The sequence below is a fragment of the Mytilus edulis genome, chromosome 1 (assembly GCF_963676685.1).
Source record: "Mytilus edulis chromosome 1, xbMytEdul2.2, whole genome shotgun sequence".
NCBI classification, from domain to species: Eukaryota; Metazoa; Mollusca; class Bivalvia; order Mytilida; family Mytilidae; genus Mytilus; species Mytilus edulis.
Genome location: NC_092344.1, coordinates 56,764,339 through 56,785,747, shown reverse-complemented (window position 1 = coordinate 56,785,747; position 21,409 = coordinate 56,764,339). Strand labels below are relative to the sequence as shown.

Genomic DNA, 21,409 nt, shown 5'->3' with positions numbered 1-21,409 from the left:
ATGTTCAGCAAAGTAAGATTTACAAATAAGTCAACATGACCGAAATGGTCGGTTGACCCCTTTAGGAGTTATTGCCCTTTATAGTCAATTTTTAACCATTTTCCGAAAATCTTAGTTATCTTTTACAAAAATCTTCTCCTCTGAAACTACTGGGCCAAATTATTCCAAACTTGGCCACAATCATCATTGGGGTATCTAGTTTAAAAATTGTGTCCAGTGACCCGGCCAACCAACCAAGACTGCCACCATGACTAAAAATAGAACATAGGGGTAAAATCCGTTTTTGGCTTATAACTCAAAAACCAAAGCATTTAGAGCAAATCTGACACAGGTTAAATGGTGTATCAGGTCAAGATCTATCTGCCCTGAAATTTTCAGATGAATCGGACAACCCATTGTTGGGTTGCTGCCCCTGAACTGGTAATATTAAGGAAATTTCGCTGTTTTTGGTTATTATCTTGAATATTATTATAGATAGAGATAAACTATATTTGCGCCTGTCCCAAGTCAGGAGCCTCTGGCCTTTGTTAGTCTTGTATTATTTTAATTTTAGTTTCTTGTGTACAATTTGGAAATTAGTATGGCGTTCATTATCACTGGACTAGTATATATTTGTTTAGGGGCCAGCTTGAAGGACGCCTCCGGGTGCGGGAATTTCTCGCTACATTGAAGACCTGTTGGTGACCCTCTGCTGTTGTTTTTTATTTGGTCGGGTTGTTGTCTCTTTGACACATTCCCCATTTCCATTCTCAATTTTATAAACAGTAACAATGTACAGCAAAGTAAAACCTAAATAAGTCATCATGACCAAAAAGGTCAATTGACCCCTTAAGGAGTTATTGCCCTTTATAGTCAATTTTTAACAATCTAAAATTTGTAAATTTTCACTAACATTATCTACTGTAACTACTGGGCCAAGTTCATTATAGAGATAATTGCAAGCAGCAAGAATGTTCAGTAAAGTAAGATCTACAAACATGTCACCATCACAAAAACACAATTTTGTTATGAAACCATCTGTGTCCTTTGTTAAGTATTCACATAGACCAAGGTGAGCGACACAGGCTCTTTAGAGCCTCTAGTTATTTTTGTGTGACTATTTGATTTGTGCAATCTTATTATCAACTTGTGCTATGTTTTAAGTGAACTATGCTTTTAACTTATATATATTTCATTTATGGTATCTTACTATGCATTATATGTTTAAAATTGTGTTGTTTTCATGACTTTTGTATATATGTGTATCGTATTTTGCTATTAAGTCGATTTGAATAGCTCGCTAGAGCTTGTGTCTATGTAATTTATTGAAAATCGACTCTTAATAAAATTTTAAATCTCTTGAATCTTGAATCCCTCCCTCCCCAAATAATGATTGTTAACTAGTAACTATTGCTCCCACTTTGAATTACAGTATGATCAAAATTCCATATATATAAGTTTGTACATGTATCAGTAATTTGTTGTGCCGAAATAGTTGTCAATGCGATTTCATATAATCTTGTTCGTGTATTATTGTATATTTTTATACGGACTTTCGAGACGATTTCGGTCGGACTACCAGTTCGGCCACACCACCAGTTCGGCTTTAGTCGATTCGGTCACATTTTTTTCATTTTGTTTTTAATCATTAATTGGTTTTATCAATGATTAGTATCTTACTATACACATCCTTGAATGTTTTACTTTTATAATTTGTGACTTGGATGGAGAGTCGTCACATTGCCGGCACTCATACCACATCTTCCTATATCTATAAACTAATTGTCATAATGTGTCTTGTTGTTTCTGATTGTTAAACTATTATAGTCTATTCCTCTCTGTAAAACAATCCAAAAAAAACATGACTGAAACGTCCATACACAAACAAGTATGGCCGAACTGGCAGTTTGACGGAAACGACTATGAACGAAACTAATGTGGCCAATACGGCAGTGTGGCCGAAGGTATCCAGCCATTTTGTTCCAATACCATTTCGTATCCAAAATTACCATTTCGTACCATGATTTTGCCATTTTGTACCATATGATTTTGCCATTTCGTACCATGATTTTGCTATTTCGTACCATTATTTTGCCATTTCGTACCATGCTTTTGCCATTTCGTACCATTATTTTGCCATTTCGTAGTTATGAACATTTAACTACTTCGTACCATAAGAAGCCATTTGGTAGGACTTTTAAATAGTGTATATAACCAGAGCCCTTGTTTTTTAACACAGGACTAGCAAACTAGTTTAACCCAGCCAGACTCTCGATATGTGCTTTTTCAAAGTCGGAAGCCAGTAGTTCGGTGGTTGTCTTTGGTTCGTATCTGTCATATTTATTTTTCGTAAATTGTTTTGTTTTACATTCGGCTGTTAGTTTTCTCAATTGATTTTTTCATGTTTTTCTTGTCGGGGCCTTTAAAGCAGGCTATATATATGGTATGGTTTATTTTCTAAAATCAAAAGCTATCAATCAACGGAACAAGTTAAAAAAACAACTTTGTTTTGCAGTAGTTCTTGTATTATATCAGCATACCCTCCCTCGCAAGCTAGACTCAATGGAGTGTCACCGAAGCGAGAAACACTGTTAATATCTGCATTTTTGTCTAATATCAATTTAACTGTTTTTGTTATTTTCTGCTTTACATGTCATATGTAATGGGGAGTATCCATCTTCATGACAAAATGAAACGTCAGCATTATGGTTCATAAAAATTTCAACAACATCATGGTATCAACCTTTATAAGCTTTATATAATGCTGATCTGTGAAAGCTGTCTATTTTTTTTTACATACAGTTCAGTTTTTAAAAGAAGAACTTAAACAATATCCGCATACCCTCGACAGCTGCTTCAGTTCTATCAACGGAAATGTCACATTTACTTCTGTATCATCAACATCATAATCAACGGACGAATGATATTCCCCAGTTAAAAACTTTATCCCATTAATGTCGGTTTAATAGAATATTGTTTTCAAATTTTCTGCATTGTGTTGAAGATACCTGATAAGCTTTTTTCGGAATGAATCACGGACTAATTGATTGTTATGCAAAGTACTGTAGACTCTGAGACTGTAGTAGATATCACATTGTTTCAAATTGTCTACTAGTCGTTCAAAATACCTTTCCTCCATTTCTTCTGGAAGTAGAATAAATTCAACGGTGGAATCAGTTTCAATCGATCTAAAAAGATATAGATCAGCGATTGTCACTTCATTCGCATATATTTAACAAAGCATTCCTCACAATATTGTCTACACGCAATAAATGTCATATTATATATTTTATCATGAATGACGTACTTGGTTCCATTTTTATTTTGAAAAGTACCTTTTAACGTAGCGAACCCATTTTGCAAGGATCGTCTGGCGGAATCACTCTTTGAGTCAATATCATAATGTCGGGTCATTTCCATTCATTTAACAGTTATCATTTCTGGAGCTGCTTTTAAACTACATTTTTTATCCAATTCTCCTTAAATCCGTCCTCAAACAAAATGGAAAATATTAAGGCACATGCTTGGTACTTGTTTTCCGAATCTAGGATTTATTTAATACGTTGTTTAATTGTATCTTTTGAAGATTTTTAAAGAACAATGGCAATTCCTCATAAGATATATTTTTCGACATTTTGCACAGAAGTGGAAAGAAGTCAAAATGACATAGATCATTTATCACGAGATCAATTTTATCGGTTTCTAAATATTTCTCTATCATCATTAATCTCTCATCTGGAAGTAGACAAAGTGGTTCAAATACAATATCAAAAACATTTGCAGTAAACCGCGTTAAGCCTTTGAACAGTCGGTGATTAAACACCTGTAGCCTACAGGAAATCAGAAGTTTTGTTGCGGTGCAATCCAATTTGAATATATCGTTAATATTTTCTGTTAGATCTTTCCATGTATTTACTAACTGAACATCCATTGTACCTTTCCCACATATATCATCAATTACAAAAACCTGGTTTCTATTTTTACTGTTATAGTTCATAATATCCGATGGTGCCGTTAAAAATGATAGGGATATGATATCATACTTTTTTCGCCGATGCAACTCTAAAGCAACATGGCGAATACGAAACGATTTCCCTGTCCCGAAACTACCCATTACAACAGCTATATTACGATTTGAAATCCATGACATTACATGCTCTGTTGCTCTAGTTTCAACAAATGTCTCATCATCTTTTTTCCAACCTCGAATTTCATCTTCATGCAAATCTAGAAGTTAACAAATTAGAACACTGAATTAAGTGTCAAAGTCTGTATCTGTGAATTGGCAATAGCTCCATATAGAGACATAGTGGTATACATTTCTCTTAAACTGTGACTAAAGTTTACACTGTATCCAGAAATTTTAGTACAAGCGTAGTTTGAATAATAATTATTGTACTACATTTCTTATTTATGAAATCATGTAAATAGTAACACCTCTCTCAATTTTTTTATTTCATTTTGTTTACCTTTTTGTTCAGACTCTTTTGGTTTGGATTCTCCAAGACTAATTACTATGGCTTTCTTAACATTCGGAATCAAATATCCCTGAAGATGTTTTTTCCAGATTTTCGTATTGGTCGGAAAAACATTCATTTTTTTTCTAACGTTATTTTCATGGTTCTTGTAGTATGCCATTTATGATTGAAAGACTAAAACTTTTAATTTTCTAATGTTATAGTCGTTTACAGCAGTGATAAATAATTTCATACATTTGATCTGTGACCGAAAAAGACTATTGCGTGTAGGGAAGTTCGTAGTTTGATTTACCACAGTTGTCGTAAACGTTTTTTTATTTTTTAGAGTAACTGTATAGTATTTAAAACTTTGCGGACGTCCATCGGTAGTTTTACTGTCGCAAATTGAGTTTCCCTGTCGACGCGTAGGATGAGTTATTTTGCTTATTATTGTAGAAATTACATGTCATTACATTGCGTAATTCAAAATGTCGGCTTCCTTAGTTACTGACAAGGAGAAAGAGAATTGTTCGCTTACTGTCATCCGATCAGAACCATTTAACTGCGGATAAGCTGCTTACCGAAAGGTAGTGCGACCTAATCAGTCAAACAAACATTATGAGATTAACTCGCATTGGTCAAGTCTAACCTTCGACCTCACACCTGCGAAAATAGAACACGCATACTATAAAATTGAATGGGCTGATCAGTATTGACGTAGCCGGTCAAGGTTGTTATAACCTTCCATCGTTGTATTCACGTACATGATTGTGTTTTTGATTATCCTATAGCATTTTTAGCTTTTATACATGTGCATGTAAAATTCATTGATTTTATAATTTTGTGCAATAGTAAAATTTTTAACTTTAAAATCTTACCAGTTTTCACGTCGAAATATTTAATCATGGTATTACATCTATGATTTAATTCAACTGTCTCCTCTATCAGTTGGTTATGGATTAAGCGATCTACCATTTTGTTTTGATGGGAGGGGGACTTTGATGAAACATTTTGTTCATATTTTTTTAGTTGTAATCTCTGTCCTGAAAGAAAAAATCTTCGCCGATGTAACATTTCAATCCTTTTTACACCAACATACGTTCACTGAATTCATTTGAATTTCGTGGTGATAATGATAGTACATTGCTTACTACGTCTTCATTCACGTACACACATGATACGATTATTCTGGTTTTGTTTCTATATTTCGGGGACAATTTGATCCGTTTATGATACGTAATTTATGAATGACCAAACGCTTATAGCTACTGTGTAACGTTCTGTGTGTTCGTTTTATAGCATGAAAACACTAAAAGAGGAATGTGCAACCTATCATAAATTATTGTAATGAATCAGTATAACGTTTACAATACATCATTAAAACAAAAGAACAAATCATTATATACATATAATTTATGTATCTATCATGCAGATGTTGAGTCCACCCTCCTCAATGACCATGACTTTTCATCAAACGAAGCAGCATACTGCATAATTGACTGACACGAAAGACATAAAACCAATTTATCCAAATCATTCATATTATCTATATCTGAATAGATACTTCTAACTTACTGTAAAAATTCAAATCTCAAATCTTTATTTTTTGTACATGTTAATAATAAATGTTCTTCGTCATCTATTTTATTTAGACAACTATGTTGTAATAAACGTTCTTCTCGTTTTATATTTTTGTATCTACCCCTTTCAAATATAAATTAAATGCAGTACAGTTTAGCTCTCTTCATGACTTAGATATATCTGCATTGTCCTCAGTCAAAAGATTAACAATGTTTGAATAGGTATTGAATGAAGAAGATTCCAGACTTTCGTCATGTAAAGCATCACAGTGATCACAATTATCCAACCATATGTAATAGGCTAGATTATCTTTAATTCGTTTCAAAATTTCTGAAGAAACATCGAGAGGAGATTTTCCTTGGTCATCTTTTTTTAAAACACTCAGCTTTTCTGCCAATAATAACTGAACTATGTTTTCATATCCGTAATCACACGCTAAATGCAATGGAGTCTGACCCCATATATTTTGTAAATTGATGTCTGATAGTTTTAAGGAAAGAAGCATTTTTACAAGTTCATAATCTTCATACTTGCAGGTTTTATGTAAAGGAGACTCCCCGAATTTGTCACGTGCATTCACTTCTGCATCGAAATCAATCAATGATTTGACTATTGACTTGCTTTTAGTATTGCTTCTACTAAGATGAATATCAGGATACTCCGATGGTCGTAGGGACCACAAACTTTTACATCTTTCACAAATAACATGAAGTGGGGTTCTACCTGCGTTATCAGTCAACTGAATGTTTGCTTTATTTCTAAGTAATATTCCAACAATATCAAAGTTGTTAGCTTCACATGCATAATGTAAAGGTGACATGTTTTCATTGTCTTGCATATTTATATTAGCGTTGTGACTTATAAGTATTTTACATATCGAATGCAAACTATATTTACAAGCTAAATGTAATGGAGCCAATCCTTTTTTATCTGGTTTAGAGATAGGTAGCTGTTTTGTAATCAACAGATTAAGCACAGATGTACTACCTTCGTTTTCATTAGAAAATTCACAGGTTGCATGAAGCAATGATTGACCAGCATCGTTACACTTAAATATATTGAAACCTTGTTTCAGAAAGTATTGGACTACCTCTAGATTTCCTCCTTTACATGCGTAAAACATAGCTTTATCCAATGAAAAATCTAGCTTTTCAAATAAAATAAAATCTGTGGTTTCCATAAGTAATTTGACAATATCTATGGATCCATTATATGAAGCCGTGTATAGAGCAGACCATTTGAAATAAGAAGAAAACTTATATTTCTGAAATAATAACTGAATTATATTGATATGATTCTTTTGACAGACAACATCTAAAGGTGAACACGCTCGTTCATATGCATGTCCATCCCAATAATACTCAATGCCATCTAAATATAAAGGATCTGTGTGGGTGGCAACTAACATTTTCACTATGGCCTCATTTCCAATATCACAAGCCAAAAATAGAGGTGACTTGCTGCCTCGTATACCAAAAACCTGCGCTTTTTTCCCAAGTAGTATTTTTACTATATCAATATACCCTCCTTTGCATGCCAGTTTCAACGGAGTGTCACTGAAGCGGGAAACACGGTTTACATTGTCATGTTTTTCTAAAATCAACTTTACGATATTAGTATTTCCTGCTTTACATGCCATATGTAATGGAGATGATCCATCTTCATGACACAAGGAAGCGTCAGCGTTATGGTTTAACAAAATATCTACAGCATCTTGATAACCACCTTCACATGCTTTATATAATGCTGTTCTATGAAAACTGTCTTTTTTATTAACATCACAGTTCATTTTAATTAGAAATTCCACTATATCTGCATACCCTTCTATAGCAGCTTCTATTAATGGAAATGTAACATTAACTCGTTCATGATCATCATCAAAAGCATAACCCATAAAATAATGACTTTCCCAAGTTAACAGCTTTATCCCATCCTTGTCCATTTGATTGAATACTTTTTTCAAATCCTTTTCATTGTGTTGTAGATATCTAATAAGTTTAGTTCTAAATGACTTATGGACTAACTGGTTGTTATGCAGTGTACTATAGATATCCCATTGCTTCAAGTCGTCTAGTAGTCTTTCAAAATATCTTTCTTCCATTTCTTCCGGTAAAACAACAAAGTCATCGGTGAGATTAGTTTCAATCGATTTAAATATGTATAGTTCACCGATTAACCCTTCATTAGCATATTTTATAAAACATTCCATGAGATAGTGTCCGTACTCTATGGCTGCAATATCATGTATTCTCCAATTAATATGGTATTTTCCTTCAGTTTTTGTCACAAACGTCCCTTCTAATGTTGCGAACCCATTTTCTAATGATCGTTTTGCGAAATCACTCTTTAAATCAATGCCGCAGTGTCGTGTTATTCCTTGTACTTTATCAATTATATATTCTGGAGTTAAATGTAAACTACACTTAAGCCAATCCTCATTAAATCCTTCCTCAAACAAAATACATAAAACTAAGGCACATAATTGTGAATTGTTCTGCGAATCTATTATAAATTTGATTTGTTTTTTTATCGTATCAATCGGTGATCTCAAAAAAAGACTCAATTTCTCTTTCGATACGTTTTTCGACATTTTGCATAGTAGCGGAAAGAAGTCAAAATGTAATAGATCATTTATTACATGATCAATGTTGTCAGTTTCTAAATATTTCTTTATCATTAACATTCTTTCTTCTGGGAGAAGACACAGTGGTGCAGATACAATATCAAACACATTTTCAGTAAACTGCGTCAACCCTTTGAACTGTGAATCATTACACACCTGCAGCCTACAGGAAATTAAAAGTTTTGAATCGGTGCAATTTGATTTAAATATATCGTTTAACTTTTCTGTTAGTTGCTTCCATGTATTAACTAACTGCACATTTATTGTTTCCCTTCCACATATATCATCAATTACAAAAACCTGGTTTCTGTTTTTACTGTTATACTTCATAATATCCGATGGTGCCGTTACAAATGATAGGGGTATGATATCATATTTGTTTTTCCGATGTAACTCTAAGGCAACATGATGAATGAGAAATGATTTTCCGGCCCCAGAACAGCCCGTGACAACAGCTATATTATACTTAGAAATCCACGTCATTACATGCTCTGTTGCTCTAGTTTCAACAAATGTCTCATCATCTTTTTCCCAACCTTGAATTTCATCTTCATGATAATCTAAAACAATAGCGATACACAAATTAGAACACTGAATAAAGTGTCAAAGTTTGTATCTGTGAATTGGCGGTAGGCCCATAAAGAGACATATTGGTATACATTTCTATTGAACTGTGACTAAAGTTTACACAGTTTCAAGAGATTTTAGTACAAGCGTAAATAATGATTATGGTACTACATTTCTTATTTATAAAATCACGTTAATAGTTACACCTCCTTCAATCAACATTGAACTGTTTTTCGGGTTTTTTGTTTTTTTTATCCATGAAGATGTTTTTTTCAGATTATCGTATTGTTCGCAAAAACATTAATTTTTGTTTCTAACGTTATTTTCATGGCTGTTGAAGTATGCTCTTTATGATTGAAAGACTAAAGCTTTTGATTCTCTGATATTATATGTATTTTACACCAACGATAAATAATTCCTACATTATAGTCCAGTCAAACTAATTGCAACAGAAAATGTTTTAATTCTAATCTATAGCATTAAGCCCCAAATATACACAGAAAAAAGTCCCATAAAATCTACCTTGAGGAAAACTCAAATTTTGCATTTATAATTTCGTATGGAAATTAACATTGGAAAGAGAGATAACTCTGCAAAAATGAGTCTTTTTTGTAGGTTTTTGGTTGATTTTTTTTAATATTCATGTAAAATATTATACTTTGATGGGGTTATAAGTTCGTATTTGACTATATTATATAATCCTCTACTCATGAAATGTACAAAACCAATGTGTTATGGGTATTTTTATTTTTTTGGCACATTTTTCATTAAAGAAATTGCAAATTTATGGCTTTCTTTCCATTTTGAAAAAATAATGTGAATATTTGGTATTGTTTATATAGGAAAATTATATTTGATCACCATCTACCCCTTGTTTAAAGAAACTTTCAACCACAAAAAGAATAATATATGCTCAATTAGTTTTTTTCAATTTGATATTCTTTACCATGACATGCTGAAAAGTTTAATAAATGGTCAACTACTGAATTATGAAAACTAGGTTGTAGCTTGATTAAAGATATGAAAACACCTTCAGAGTTGTTTGTTATACTCTAAAGACGGATAAAACATCAAGAATCAATACATTCTGTTGAACAAAAGCAGTAAAGTTATTATTTTGAATCAATTTTTATTGATATTTCTGTCTTTTTTTCATATCTATGCACATCTCCATAGGAATTTTAAAATCATGATTTTAACTTTTCCTCAAGTTAGATTTAATGAGACTTGTTTCTGTGTATATTTGGGGTATAATGCTAAAGATTAAAACTTGAAAATCTTCTGTTGAACTACCTCAAGGTTATGGTCAAATTTTGCTAGATTGACTGGACTATTAAATCTGTGACCGAAAAAGGCTGTTGCTTGTGGGGGAGTTTGATGTTCAATTTACCACAGTTGTCGTAAACGTATTTTATGATTCAGTCTTATAATGCTGTAATTACGCACACAAAGTGTTATTTTCGTTTATATATGTTTTCGTGTATCTCATACCTCGTATATGTTTTGGGATTATTTCTTCTTGACGTTGGATAATGTTTTTGATTCTTTCGTTCAGGGTTATTAGTTCATCTTGTATAACTTTGTCAGCTGCAGATCTCTTTTCTGATTCATTCTCTAGGTTGAATTTCAAAATATTTGCATATTTGGCTAAGATACTCGTGTCTTGACGAATTTCTTTAACCAATTCTAATCCAAGTAATGTGCCTTTTAAAAACTGTGTATCTGCAAACAAAAATGGAAATATCATTAGTACTTGAGGCTTATTTAATTTTTCAGCGATGTCAAACGAAGACGATTGTCCATGTCTATCAACTTCAAATTAAACATTGGGCAAATTAATGCAATCTGATAATTTCTTGAAGCGTATTTGCCCCTAATAAATAAATCATTTGGTTTTTTTTCTCTATGTGTTATTCCATTTTATGAAAATCTAGAATACTTGTACAACTTTAAAAAAGTCAATATCGTTTTTAGGATGTTCTCCTCAAAATCCAAAACAAAAAAACATCATAAATACTGTCTTTATGAATAGAATATTGTGTTGTATAATTATTCAAAATTATTTTAAAAAAATCAAGATAGTTCTGAGTGCATAATTGGAAGCTACTTTGTAGTCGACAAAAGGTGTTTTTTTCTTTTGTAGAAATGAGAATTAAACTATTTGATTTTTTTTTTAAATTATGTGAACAATGGTGAATCAAAAGTGTGTTTAGGGAATAAGGTTTTAAGACATATGCGCTGTCCTGCAATATTTTTTAATTAAAAGATATGGAGAAGAAATTGAAAACGTGAGTGTTGAATACCTTTCGATCCAAAATAATCTAGCCACCTTCCAAATTGGTCAATATCCCTTATGCGCCTCAAAAATTGTGTGTAAACGAAAAATCTCTGTGTAGTGATATTTGACATGTTTCCTTTTTTTTTTACAAATGACTGAGCTTAACCATTTGTAGTGATTTGGAAAGTAGAGAAACATAGAATAAATGTGTTAAAACTATGGAGCTTTTAAATATGTTCAAAGTATTAAATTTTAAAAGAACTTATTGTGTTAAAAGGGATTTTTTAGCACGAGGAGCCATCACGAAAGGATTTTCGAGGTATGCTAGTTTACGGAAAAAGTAATCTCACATCGTTACCAAAATTTAACCACATTTAAGCTTCAAAACGAGCCATCATACATAACATAGTTTACGATATAGACTGAGCTACAGAAGAAAACGTTACCATAACCGCCTATGGAGAAACAATTGCGAATATTGACCCAAATGATTTATCACAAAAAGCACATATTAAATGAAATTAATTTTATTACACTGTGTAAACATGTTGATAGCTGAATAATCATTTGATTGGTTGAGATTTTCAAGGTGTAAAGGACGAAAACATCATTGTCCGCTCTGAACTTAATATCGTGTTTACCTTTATAGCGTTTAAACACATATTAAAATCAAATTACACTAGCGAAGGCGTCAGTATAAGAGACAGGGTCATGGCTAAAGAAGACAAATATCAAAAGACAAACAACAGTACACAAAACACAACAAACTAAGCAAAACTAACTCTATCCAAAACTAGGATCATGCCAGGTGTTCCGAAAGTGTAAGCAGATTCTGTTCAACATGTGGGACCCGTCGTGTTCCTCGTATGAGTACAAACCAGGAGATAGTCATATACGGTAGTTCACATTCGGGAAATGAGGACAAAAAGGGGATGACTTCAAATTTTCTCGTTTGAACGCTTTTATTAATAGCATCCTTGTATGCATCAATCTTACGTCAAAGGAAAATCATGCAAATAAACAAAAGCTCTAGAATATCGTTTCAACTTCTAGATATATCGTGTATATTCAGCCACTTTTGAAATGGTGCAATGTAGAAAAGAATATAATCGCTTGTGTTCAAGGTTTTTAAATTGTATACATTCTATACTTAATCGAGAGTATACAAATTGCACCTATTTAACATTTTTTATATACTTAAGTGAGAGTACATAAATTGCGCCTACGTTTTATTTATGATCAAGACAAAAATTTAATTCTCAGTGTATATTGTAGATGTACCCTTATTCACTATACAATTCCACTAATTGAATCTTGAATCCATATTGAATCATAGAAAAAAATGGGTTTGACCCACTCAAGACGATCCATTGATAAGGAGTACCTATATTGCATCCATGTTTAAATTAACATCATAAAAATCGTATAATGGATGTTTTGTTTCAATTCTTCAAATATCTCAACAACTTCACATGAGTCTATGCTTAACATTGTTTTTTTTTAAATGGAAGCTTGTAACATATTGCATTTGTTAATTTTTTAAAAGACGACTTTTTGTGAACGTCGCATAGAATAAACTTTTTCTTGGGAGTTCTTCATCAGTTGACATATATTGTGAAAGTTTTGTGCATCTACATATAATTAGCTATGTTGAAAAGACGTCATAATGTCAAATCATAAATTCAAATTGTTTAGTCTCTTAAAAAACCCAGGGTAAGATTTTGGCTGCTTTATTTTCTTAATCGCAGCAATTCATGTGCTCGGTACAATTTGGGCACTGAAACGTTATCTCTTATTTCAATTAACTGTAAATGGATGATATCATAAATGTTAATAAAAAAAAGTTACGATTTAATTAGAATAAAATGCAAACTCCTATATTTCTATACTTTTCTAACATATCAAATAAATGTTTACAAAATTAGTTGCGCAGTTGTATAGAAAAAAGGAAAATCACAAAAATACTGAACTCTGAGGAAAATCAAAACGGAATGTCCCTAATCACGTAAATCTACTTTGAATAACGATACAGAAACAAAACAAATCATTATGTAAGTATGATTGTTTCGTCAACAAATCAGGAAATCTTTTTATTGATTAAAAGAAATATCTATGCAGCGTTAATGTAGAAATGCGAATTTTGGGTTTGTATTCGATAGTAAATTCAAGACTCTGTAACTTTGCAGCTATTGGAATAAATTGAATTCACTTATGATATGTCAGAAATCAAAATTAATAATAGAAATATTATTTCATTAGCGTTTAACATTTTCAAGTCATTAAACTTATTTCATATACCATTGGTTTCCCATTTTTTAATCTCTTCTAAAGTGGACTGTTTTACAGATGCTTTCAGATCTAGACTGCTAATAAAATTTCCCATTTCTGTAAGGGACGTTACAAATTTTCCTTTATCCCATTCTGTTAAGTTACAGTGCGCCCATGGGTTTCTGATGTTGGATCGAATCTGAAAGTGTATAAAAAAAATAGCATTTAAGTTGTTTTTCAGCTAAAAACAAATCAAACGAATTGGTGAAAATATAATAGCATGGTATATGTCAAATAAATATTCAAATACTCGTCTTATAAACATATATGATGAGGAAGATTAAGAAAATTAAAACCTTAAGTGAGTAAACAGTTAAGTTTTTTGAACACTGACTGCATTGAAAAGGTAGCATATTCTTAATGGATACATTTTGGTAGAAGGTTGCATTTATAACCAATAGTGTATACTGTAAATTAATAAATTATTGCGAGGTTTTATAGTGCGAAATAATGCGACTACTTAAGTATGGCAATAATGAGAGCTCGCATTATGATATCAAATACATATATCTAAATGCATCTGTTCTTAAAATTTCAAAAAATAGACTGGCATTTTGTAATTCTTGAAAAGTTCTATGTAAATTGCGAAATCCAAAATAAAGTATATACGTAACATGAAAATAACAACTCTTTCACATCTATGATGACGACCGTAAAAGTTAAATATATGTCTAGCGTGTTTGGTTTCGTGTTGCTTTATTATCAGTTTTATATGTTGTGTTTTGATGAGCGTTGTTTGTCCCTTCGTCGTATTTTTTTATTTGACGTGGTCTGTTTTTCTCTGACTTGTGAGTTGGAATATCTCTTTTTTTAAATTTTTCTTGCAATCCAATTATTTCGGAGCATGTCCGTTGTATCATCAAACAATCACCAATCCATGATTGAAAAGGTAATATAAAGTGTTAGAAAATCGATAGTCAAAATTAGCATCAAAAGATTCATTTATTTGTCCCGTCCTTTTAAGTTATGAGACAGTTTTTTTCTTTGTCATGAGTTTTGGGGAAAAGATATATTCAATTTGATTTGGGACTTTCCTTTTTGAATTTTCCTCGGAGTTCAGTATTTTTGTGTTTTTTTCTTTCTTTCAAAGTTAAATTAAAACTGCAACAATTTCCATTCTTTCTAAAATTTGCAAGTTACTACAACTAACAAGTATAAAACGTGAATATGAAACAATGAGTCTCGATGAATCAGTCAAAGTTTTACAATTAAAGACACTAAACTTGAAATATTTGAAAGGCGCAAGTAAAAATAAATCAAGTAATAACACTAAAATACCAGCCAAAAACAAACTGTTATCTACTAGGACACCACACGTGTGATGATACTACCAATACTCGTGCATATATTGTATAAGTAAACATAACATTCTTTTAAATCCATATTTAATTGATATAGCGATGTCAAAATAACGAGGAATAATACACGTTAAATTATAGTTGAACAGAGAGTATCGCTATACAGTATTGATATTCATAATCAATTAATACCTACCTTTTCGGCATATGAACGCACCGCTACAGGAAACTCGTCGATATTTATAATTATCCCAAGAACAGCTGATGAATCGCATGAATCGTCTATAGCCTGGTACTTTGTCATGTGTGTTTGAAGAAATAGCTTAGATAAATCAACATGATTTTTTACCCGGTAATCATAACGTTTTGAACGTTTTCCAAAGATATCTTTGTTCATATTTATCGTCTCATAATTTAGATATATCCCTGAAAAATATGTCTTAAGATGGAATGGATAAGTTTGTTTTTCAATCCGGCATTTTATTGTCAAGCGGTAATAAAGCTTTATAAGAATAGGTAAAATATATTCTCTGAGTACAGGAGATATTACAGTGTGTAAACAAATTCCAATAGTGAGCCATCTTTTCTTGTTATCATCTAAATCATCAGACGGTCCTAGAAATGTAAAGAAAAGATTTTGACAAGATTTTCTAAGTTACAACTTAAGACAAAATGACTGTACTATATTAAATAAATAAACTAGATATCACTTCGATAAGGCATAATTTGATATTTAAGAAGCTCATTTGTATACTTCTACCAGTAAACATTATCAATTATCAAACCAAAGTTTATTAGTCCTTTTTTTTTCTTTTTCTAATATATGAAATTTGTTTAGATTTTCACTGATTTCTTGTTTAAAGTATCGACCTTTTGATCGTTCGAAAAACTCAAATTTTGTCTTAATTATACTGATGATGCTTGAGGCTTTCATTTTCATTAGCCAAGAGAACTTTTGATAGAAGGGCTTTTTATTGTGGTTATATTTGAGGAAGTGAGTGGCTAGATTTTAACTTCTGATCAATGCATTTAATAGAGCAATTAAATGTTAATATATGAGTTAAAACTCAAAGCCTAGATTTCCCGCTTAAACAGATCTTATATTTAAAACAATTTGGGTGACACTGTCAGGAATTACCACATTCTTTTTAAACGTCATGTTAAGTACATTTTCAAGGTTTCAAATCGATAAGTCCATAAACACTCACAAAATCAAACGTTACCAATCAAACAAGTAAAATAGCATGCTATATTCCTGACTTGGCTAAGGCATTTCCCAAAGAAAATAGCGGATAAACATTGCTGTCATAAATATATAACCCTCCCACATGTTGTTAATAGTTCTGTTATACAGAAAAAAATGGTGACCAACACACACAGACATTATATATGTATTGACTTAGTATAGTATTCCCCAAGTCTATTCATTCTATAACAAAATTACACAATTCTAAAAATGTTTAATAATCTTTATAATTCTTTAACTATTCGTTTTTCTAAACTCGATAATGTTTACATACTATATACATGATATAAAAAGATAATTGCAATAACCAAAATTGTTGGACGGTACAAAAGATCACACCAACCATGTTTTGTTTATGTCATCACTCATTATCTGACGCTTTTGAAACCAAATATATTAGATATTTTTAAATTTCTTCATCACACAATTAATATGATATAAACCAAAATTCGTATTGATGGAATAACAACAAATAAGAAATTATTCTGTTGGTCACAATTTAATTTATATGGGCAGTTTAAACAAAACTCAATTAACTCCTCCAACAAATATTCATGCCCATCCATTTAAATTCGTTTTTTTCCTAAATCATTATTTTCTTCAAATAAGAATTATGTGCAATTCTACCAAATGAAATAATAGAACAATAATGATATTTATGTTGATATTATATAAATAAAATAAAACTCTATGGCATGTTTAGTTTATGGTTGTGTGAGTGGTTTTTATTTTTATTCCTGGTTGACTTAGTGGTCATGGTGTTATATTTACTAATTTCACTTGACACAAACAAATAGAAATACCTGCTATTCGAGCAACTTTCGTCTCGATGGAAGTAACTTCATCTTCTAAACCTGGCGGGAAAGCTCGCTTTAAAAGTGAACATTTCGTGTCCTCATCCATGTTGTGTGTTTAGTATAAGGTATTAAGTGTGTCTGCTATTTTAAGACTTCGTTACCATTTCAGTGCTAAAATATATGTATACAAATAATTGGTGTAAGGAACTACATGGAAAAATTATCATATCAAAGTTTAACATCACCAACTAGAGATTTCCAATAAAATGACATACGTACCTAACTCGAGGTACGCACGTAACGGGACCGATTATTTCTAACCAAATGATTTTGTTAAATGCGTTTCTAAAGTTTTCACTAAGTACTCTAAACAATGAAACCCATTCTTAATAAATTTTATCAATAACAAATATTTCTAAGATGATGAAAAACGAAAGAAATCATGATTCTTATATATCACGTGATTATTGCGATTCCCGCCTAAACTTCAATGTCATAAGACCACGTATATATACGTATCTTTACCTATCATACGATTCATTTGAGTTGTCTTTCATTGTTTTGACCATGACTTTGTTTTTCCGATATAGTTTGTAAAATTTAACGAATTTTATTATTGGATATTTGGATTGCTTTTGTTTGTTGTTATCAGATTGGTGTGTCTTCTTATTTTTCGTTTTTTCAATGTTTTATAATATTTAATTTTCGTAGGTATTTATTATTAGATAGACTTTTTAAACTATTTTAGACATAAATAACTCAAAGTGTTAATCAGAATGTGACTCTGTTAAAGTTGATAACTGGGATTGCACCATACTTTATTAAGCATCATTTCAAACTTTCTGTTCTTCTGCAGTTTATTTAATCAGAGATCGGGTTTACAAGTATGAACACGTTTTTAAAGATGCCTGTTTATCAAGATATGCCTTATGTCATGTTATGTTCAGACAGGAGAGAGAGGATGCATGTGAATAATGTACTTACGTAGTAGATTTTCTTAAAGACTACCACGACAACCAACTTTCTACCACAAACAGATTTGAAATTTGCCGATAGCCATTCCGTAATATAAGTCTGCTTTTAATTCAAAACAAAACACTAGACAGTCTTCTCTACTTTGTTATTGTGTTGGCATGGTAGCATCAAACTTCCATTGTGAACTGAAACACGTATTATGCAAAGGTAATTTATTTTAACGCTATTTAAATAAATCAACCGTGCATGAAATATTTATACAGAATATAAATGCTCATTGATCAAAATAGTACATCTTTGTAGTGTAGACTTTAAAAGATAGTTATGTAATTTTGGCATTCATACAATATCTTCTTAGCTTTGTATAATTGCTAAGAGGTTCTTTATATTTGTTAAAAAACATTTGTGTGTAGACACAACGTCGTTAATCATATGTATTGGTTTAACCTACAACAACAAAAATGACGAATATGAATTTGGAACAAAAGATGAAGGAAACATAAATATAAATATAAATCGAAATGTTTCAATCTACGGATGACGATAAGAGCTAGGGTTCTTGTTCGATGTCATCATAATTTTTCGAAGTAAAAAGAACTGACCTTGATTAATGGGTCTGTTTTCAGTCAAAACCGAAATAAAGAAATAAAGAAAGAACAAAAAGAACAAAAAGAAAAAGACGAATGCTCTTGATAAAAATCGAATATGAATGTTCTAGTATAAGTAAGAAATAGTGTGGTCTAATCGATGTAATTGCGTTTCTTCTCCTTCATAATTGCGACGAACTACACAATGATTTTAAGCTTTGGACCGACAATCATAGCACATGTGTTTAATTTACTGTCCACTATAATTCTTGTTTAGGCATACATTGGTCGAGCAATACACAAAAAAATAAAATCATTCAAGATGAAAGAGACAAAAATATTCCAAAACAAGAGAGAAGAAGTTAGTGAACCAATTTCTGTCAAAACATCATATAAAAATGTATAAAAAAGGCATCCATTTTCATGAACTAGTACACATCAGATGAAGCCGACCCCTGGGTGCGGGATTTTCTCGCTATGTTTGATGACCCTCATTGGGGGCCTTCGTCTCTTATATTTAACATTGCCATAAAAACGAGAGGTTTGACATGCCACAAAACCAGGTTCAACCCACCATTTTTTCTTAAAATGTCCTGTACCAACTCCAGACTTTATATGTTTCAAATCAAATAAAGGCAACAGTAGTATTCCGCTGTTCGAAAGTCATAAATCGATTGAGAGAAAAAAAATCGGGTTACAAACTAAAACTATGCAAAGGACTTGATTTACTAGTTTCAGAGATAAATTAACCAATTTGTCTCTAACAAAACATACCTATATACCTGAATATAAAAAAGGTACCTCGCTCGCGTGTTAGAAAAATGGCAATCGGTAGTGAACTTCCGTGGTAATTCGTTTCTGTGATTGTCTATTTTACTGAAACATTGAATAATCTACAAAATGGTGTATAACAGAAAAATCAATTTGTTTGAAAAATGTACGTGCATTCCAGATTGAATTATGACGAACTAGATGTTTTTAAACAACAGGTTGAACTTAATGACTACAATTTTCAATATTCAAATATGGCATCATACTTGCAATTGCAAGGGGAAAGTTGGGCTTTTCATTACTTTATACAAGTCGAAATAATCCTTTTGATGTTTAAAAAAAGTGAAACTTTTAAATGTTAGTTGTTAAGGCTGTCCATTTATTCAACAAATATTTCAGTCATAATTTTGTAGTAGAGAAAACAAAGAGAAGCACTTGATATTTGTTCATCAGCTTGACAATAACAGTAAATTATGTAGAACCCTTGTGTTGCCATGCTTATCTGAATTTGTGAATCAGCATACCCGATGTATGTTTTAAACGGTGTCCTAGAACCAATCGCTAAAACACGCTCGTATATTCCAGATTCTCTGAATTTGCTGTCCGTATTCTATTCAATTCCATGACATTTGAAAAATACAGATAAACGTTAAGTATGCGACAACGATAAAATTACTTGTTAATGTAACTACCATTACAATAAAGATTGTTTGAATTTAAAAAAAAAATGCTCCCTTTATTCCCCTTATTATTCAGTTAATCACAACTATTGATTGTTTGATGTTAAAATCCATGACAACAATGAATTTAAATTGATGAAGATTGTTTATTTTAGCATTTCACTATATGTCCAAGTGCTCTCTGTAAAATGCCCATTTTACAGCAAAGCCAGTTTAAAAAAAGAGATCATTTAATCAATGATTTTATATTCTGCTCCTACTTGATGGTTTGGTTTGTAAGGAAGGAACGTTTTTCTTGATTCAATTCTGTGAATTGTTTTTGTCGTGGGTATCAATTTTCGTGGTTTGAGAAAAGGTTATCATTAAGTGTATAATTGATTTCACAGTTTTACCGAGGTCTACACACAAGCCTTTCGAAATTTGTATATCCTCAAAAATTTGTAATTCACGAATAACAACGAATCATCAGTAAATTGTATAAATGAAACTACATATTCGAATGTTATTGTAGTTTTGCTAGTGTTTGTGTGTGTTTGATTTGTAATCTGCCCTATATGATAACTTGAAGGTTTGGAAATTTCACTTAATAACAACAAATGAAATCAAAAGGCATGGCACATTGAGATATCAGTTATTCAATGTACCTGCTGTACGAGCAACTTTTTCCATGATCTTCATCTTCTAAACTTGGCGAAATTGTTCGCTTTAATAAAAGAGGGACGGAAGATACCAAAGGGATAGTCTAACTCATAAATCTAAAACAAACTGACAACGCCATGGCTAAAAATGAAAAAGACAAACAGACAAAACAATAGTACACATGATACAACATAGAAAACTAAAGAATAAACAACACGAACCCCTCCAAAAACTAGGGGTGATAAGGAACGTTTTCTGTTTACATCCATGTTTGCACTCACTACAAGGTATTATGTGTTTCTGCTATTTCATGCTTCTTTGCCGTTTTAGTGCTACAATGATATAAATACGAAAAAGGGTGCTATGGAATACATGTAACAAATCGAAAAACAAAACATTATATAATTCACATTTTTTTATTGATTGATTGAGTGGTGATTGTTTTACGCCGCACTAGCCAAAAGGCTTTATAGCGGCGAGAGCTATTTCAAAAATTATAACAAAATGGATTTTTTTTTATAATATAAACAGACTAAAATCTAAAGCCAAACTACTTATAAAAATTAAAATCTGTTTAAATTAATACAACAAATATATTGGAAT

The 21,409-nt window shown here is 31.6% G+C and overlaps 1 protein-coding gene across 1 annotated transcript; it reads right to left on the bottom strand.

Moving 5' to 3' along the window:
• Positions 1–6,064: 6,064 nt before the first annotated feature.
• On the bottom strand, positions 6,065–18,288 carry LOC139485438 (uncharacterized). The gene is made up of 6 exons (XM_071269929.1): positions 18,139–18,288; positions 17,161–17,325; positions 15,308–15,726; positions 13,784–13,952; positions 10,699–10,929; positions 6,065–9,200 (listed from the first exon to the last, which is right to left on the bottom strand). The coding sequence occupies exons 2-6, from the start codon at positions 17,258–17,260 to the stop codon at positions 6,181–6,183; spliced, it is 3,939 nt and encodes a 1,312-aa protein (XP_071126030.1). The 5' UTR covers positions 17,261–17,325; positions 18,139–18,288; the 3' UTR covers positions 6,065–6,180.
• Between the last annotated feature and the right edge of the window lie 3,121 nt (positions 18,289–21,409).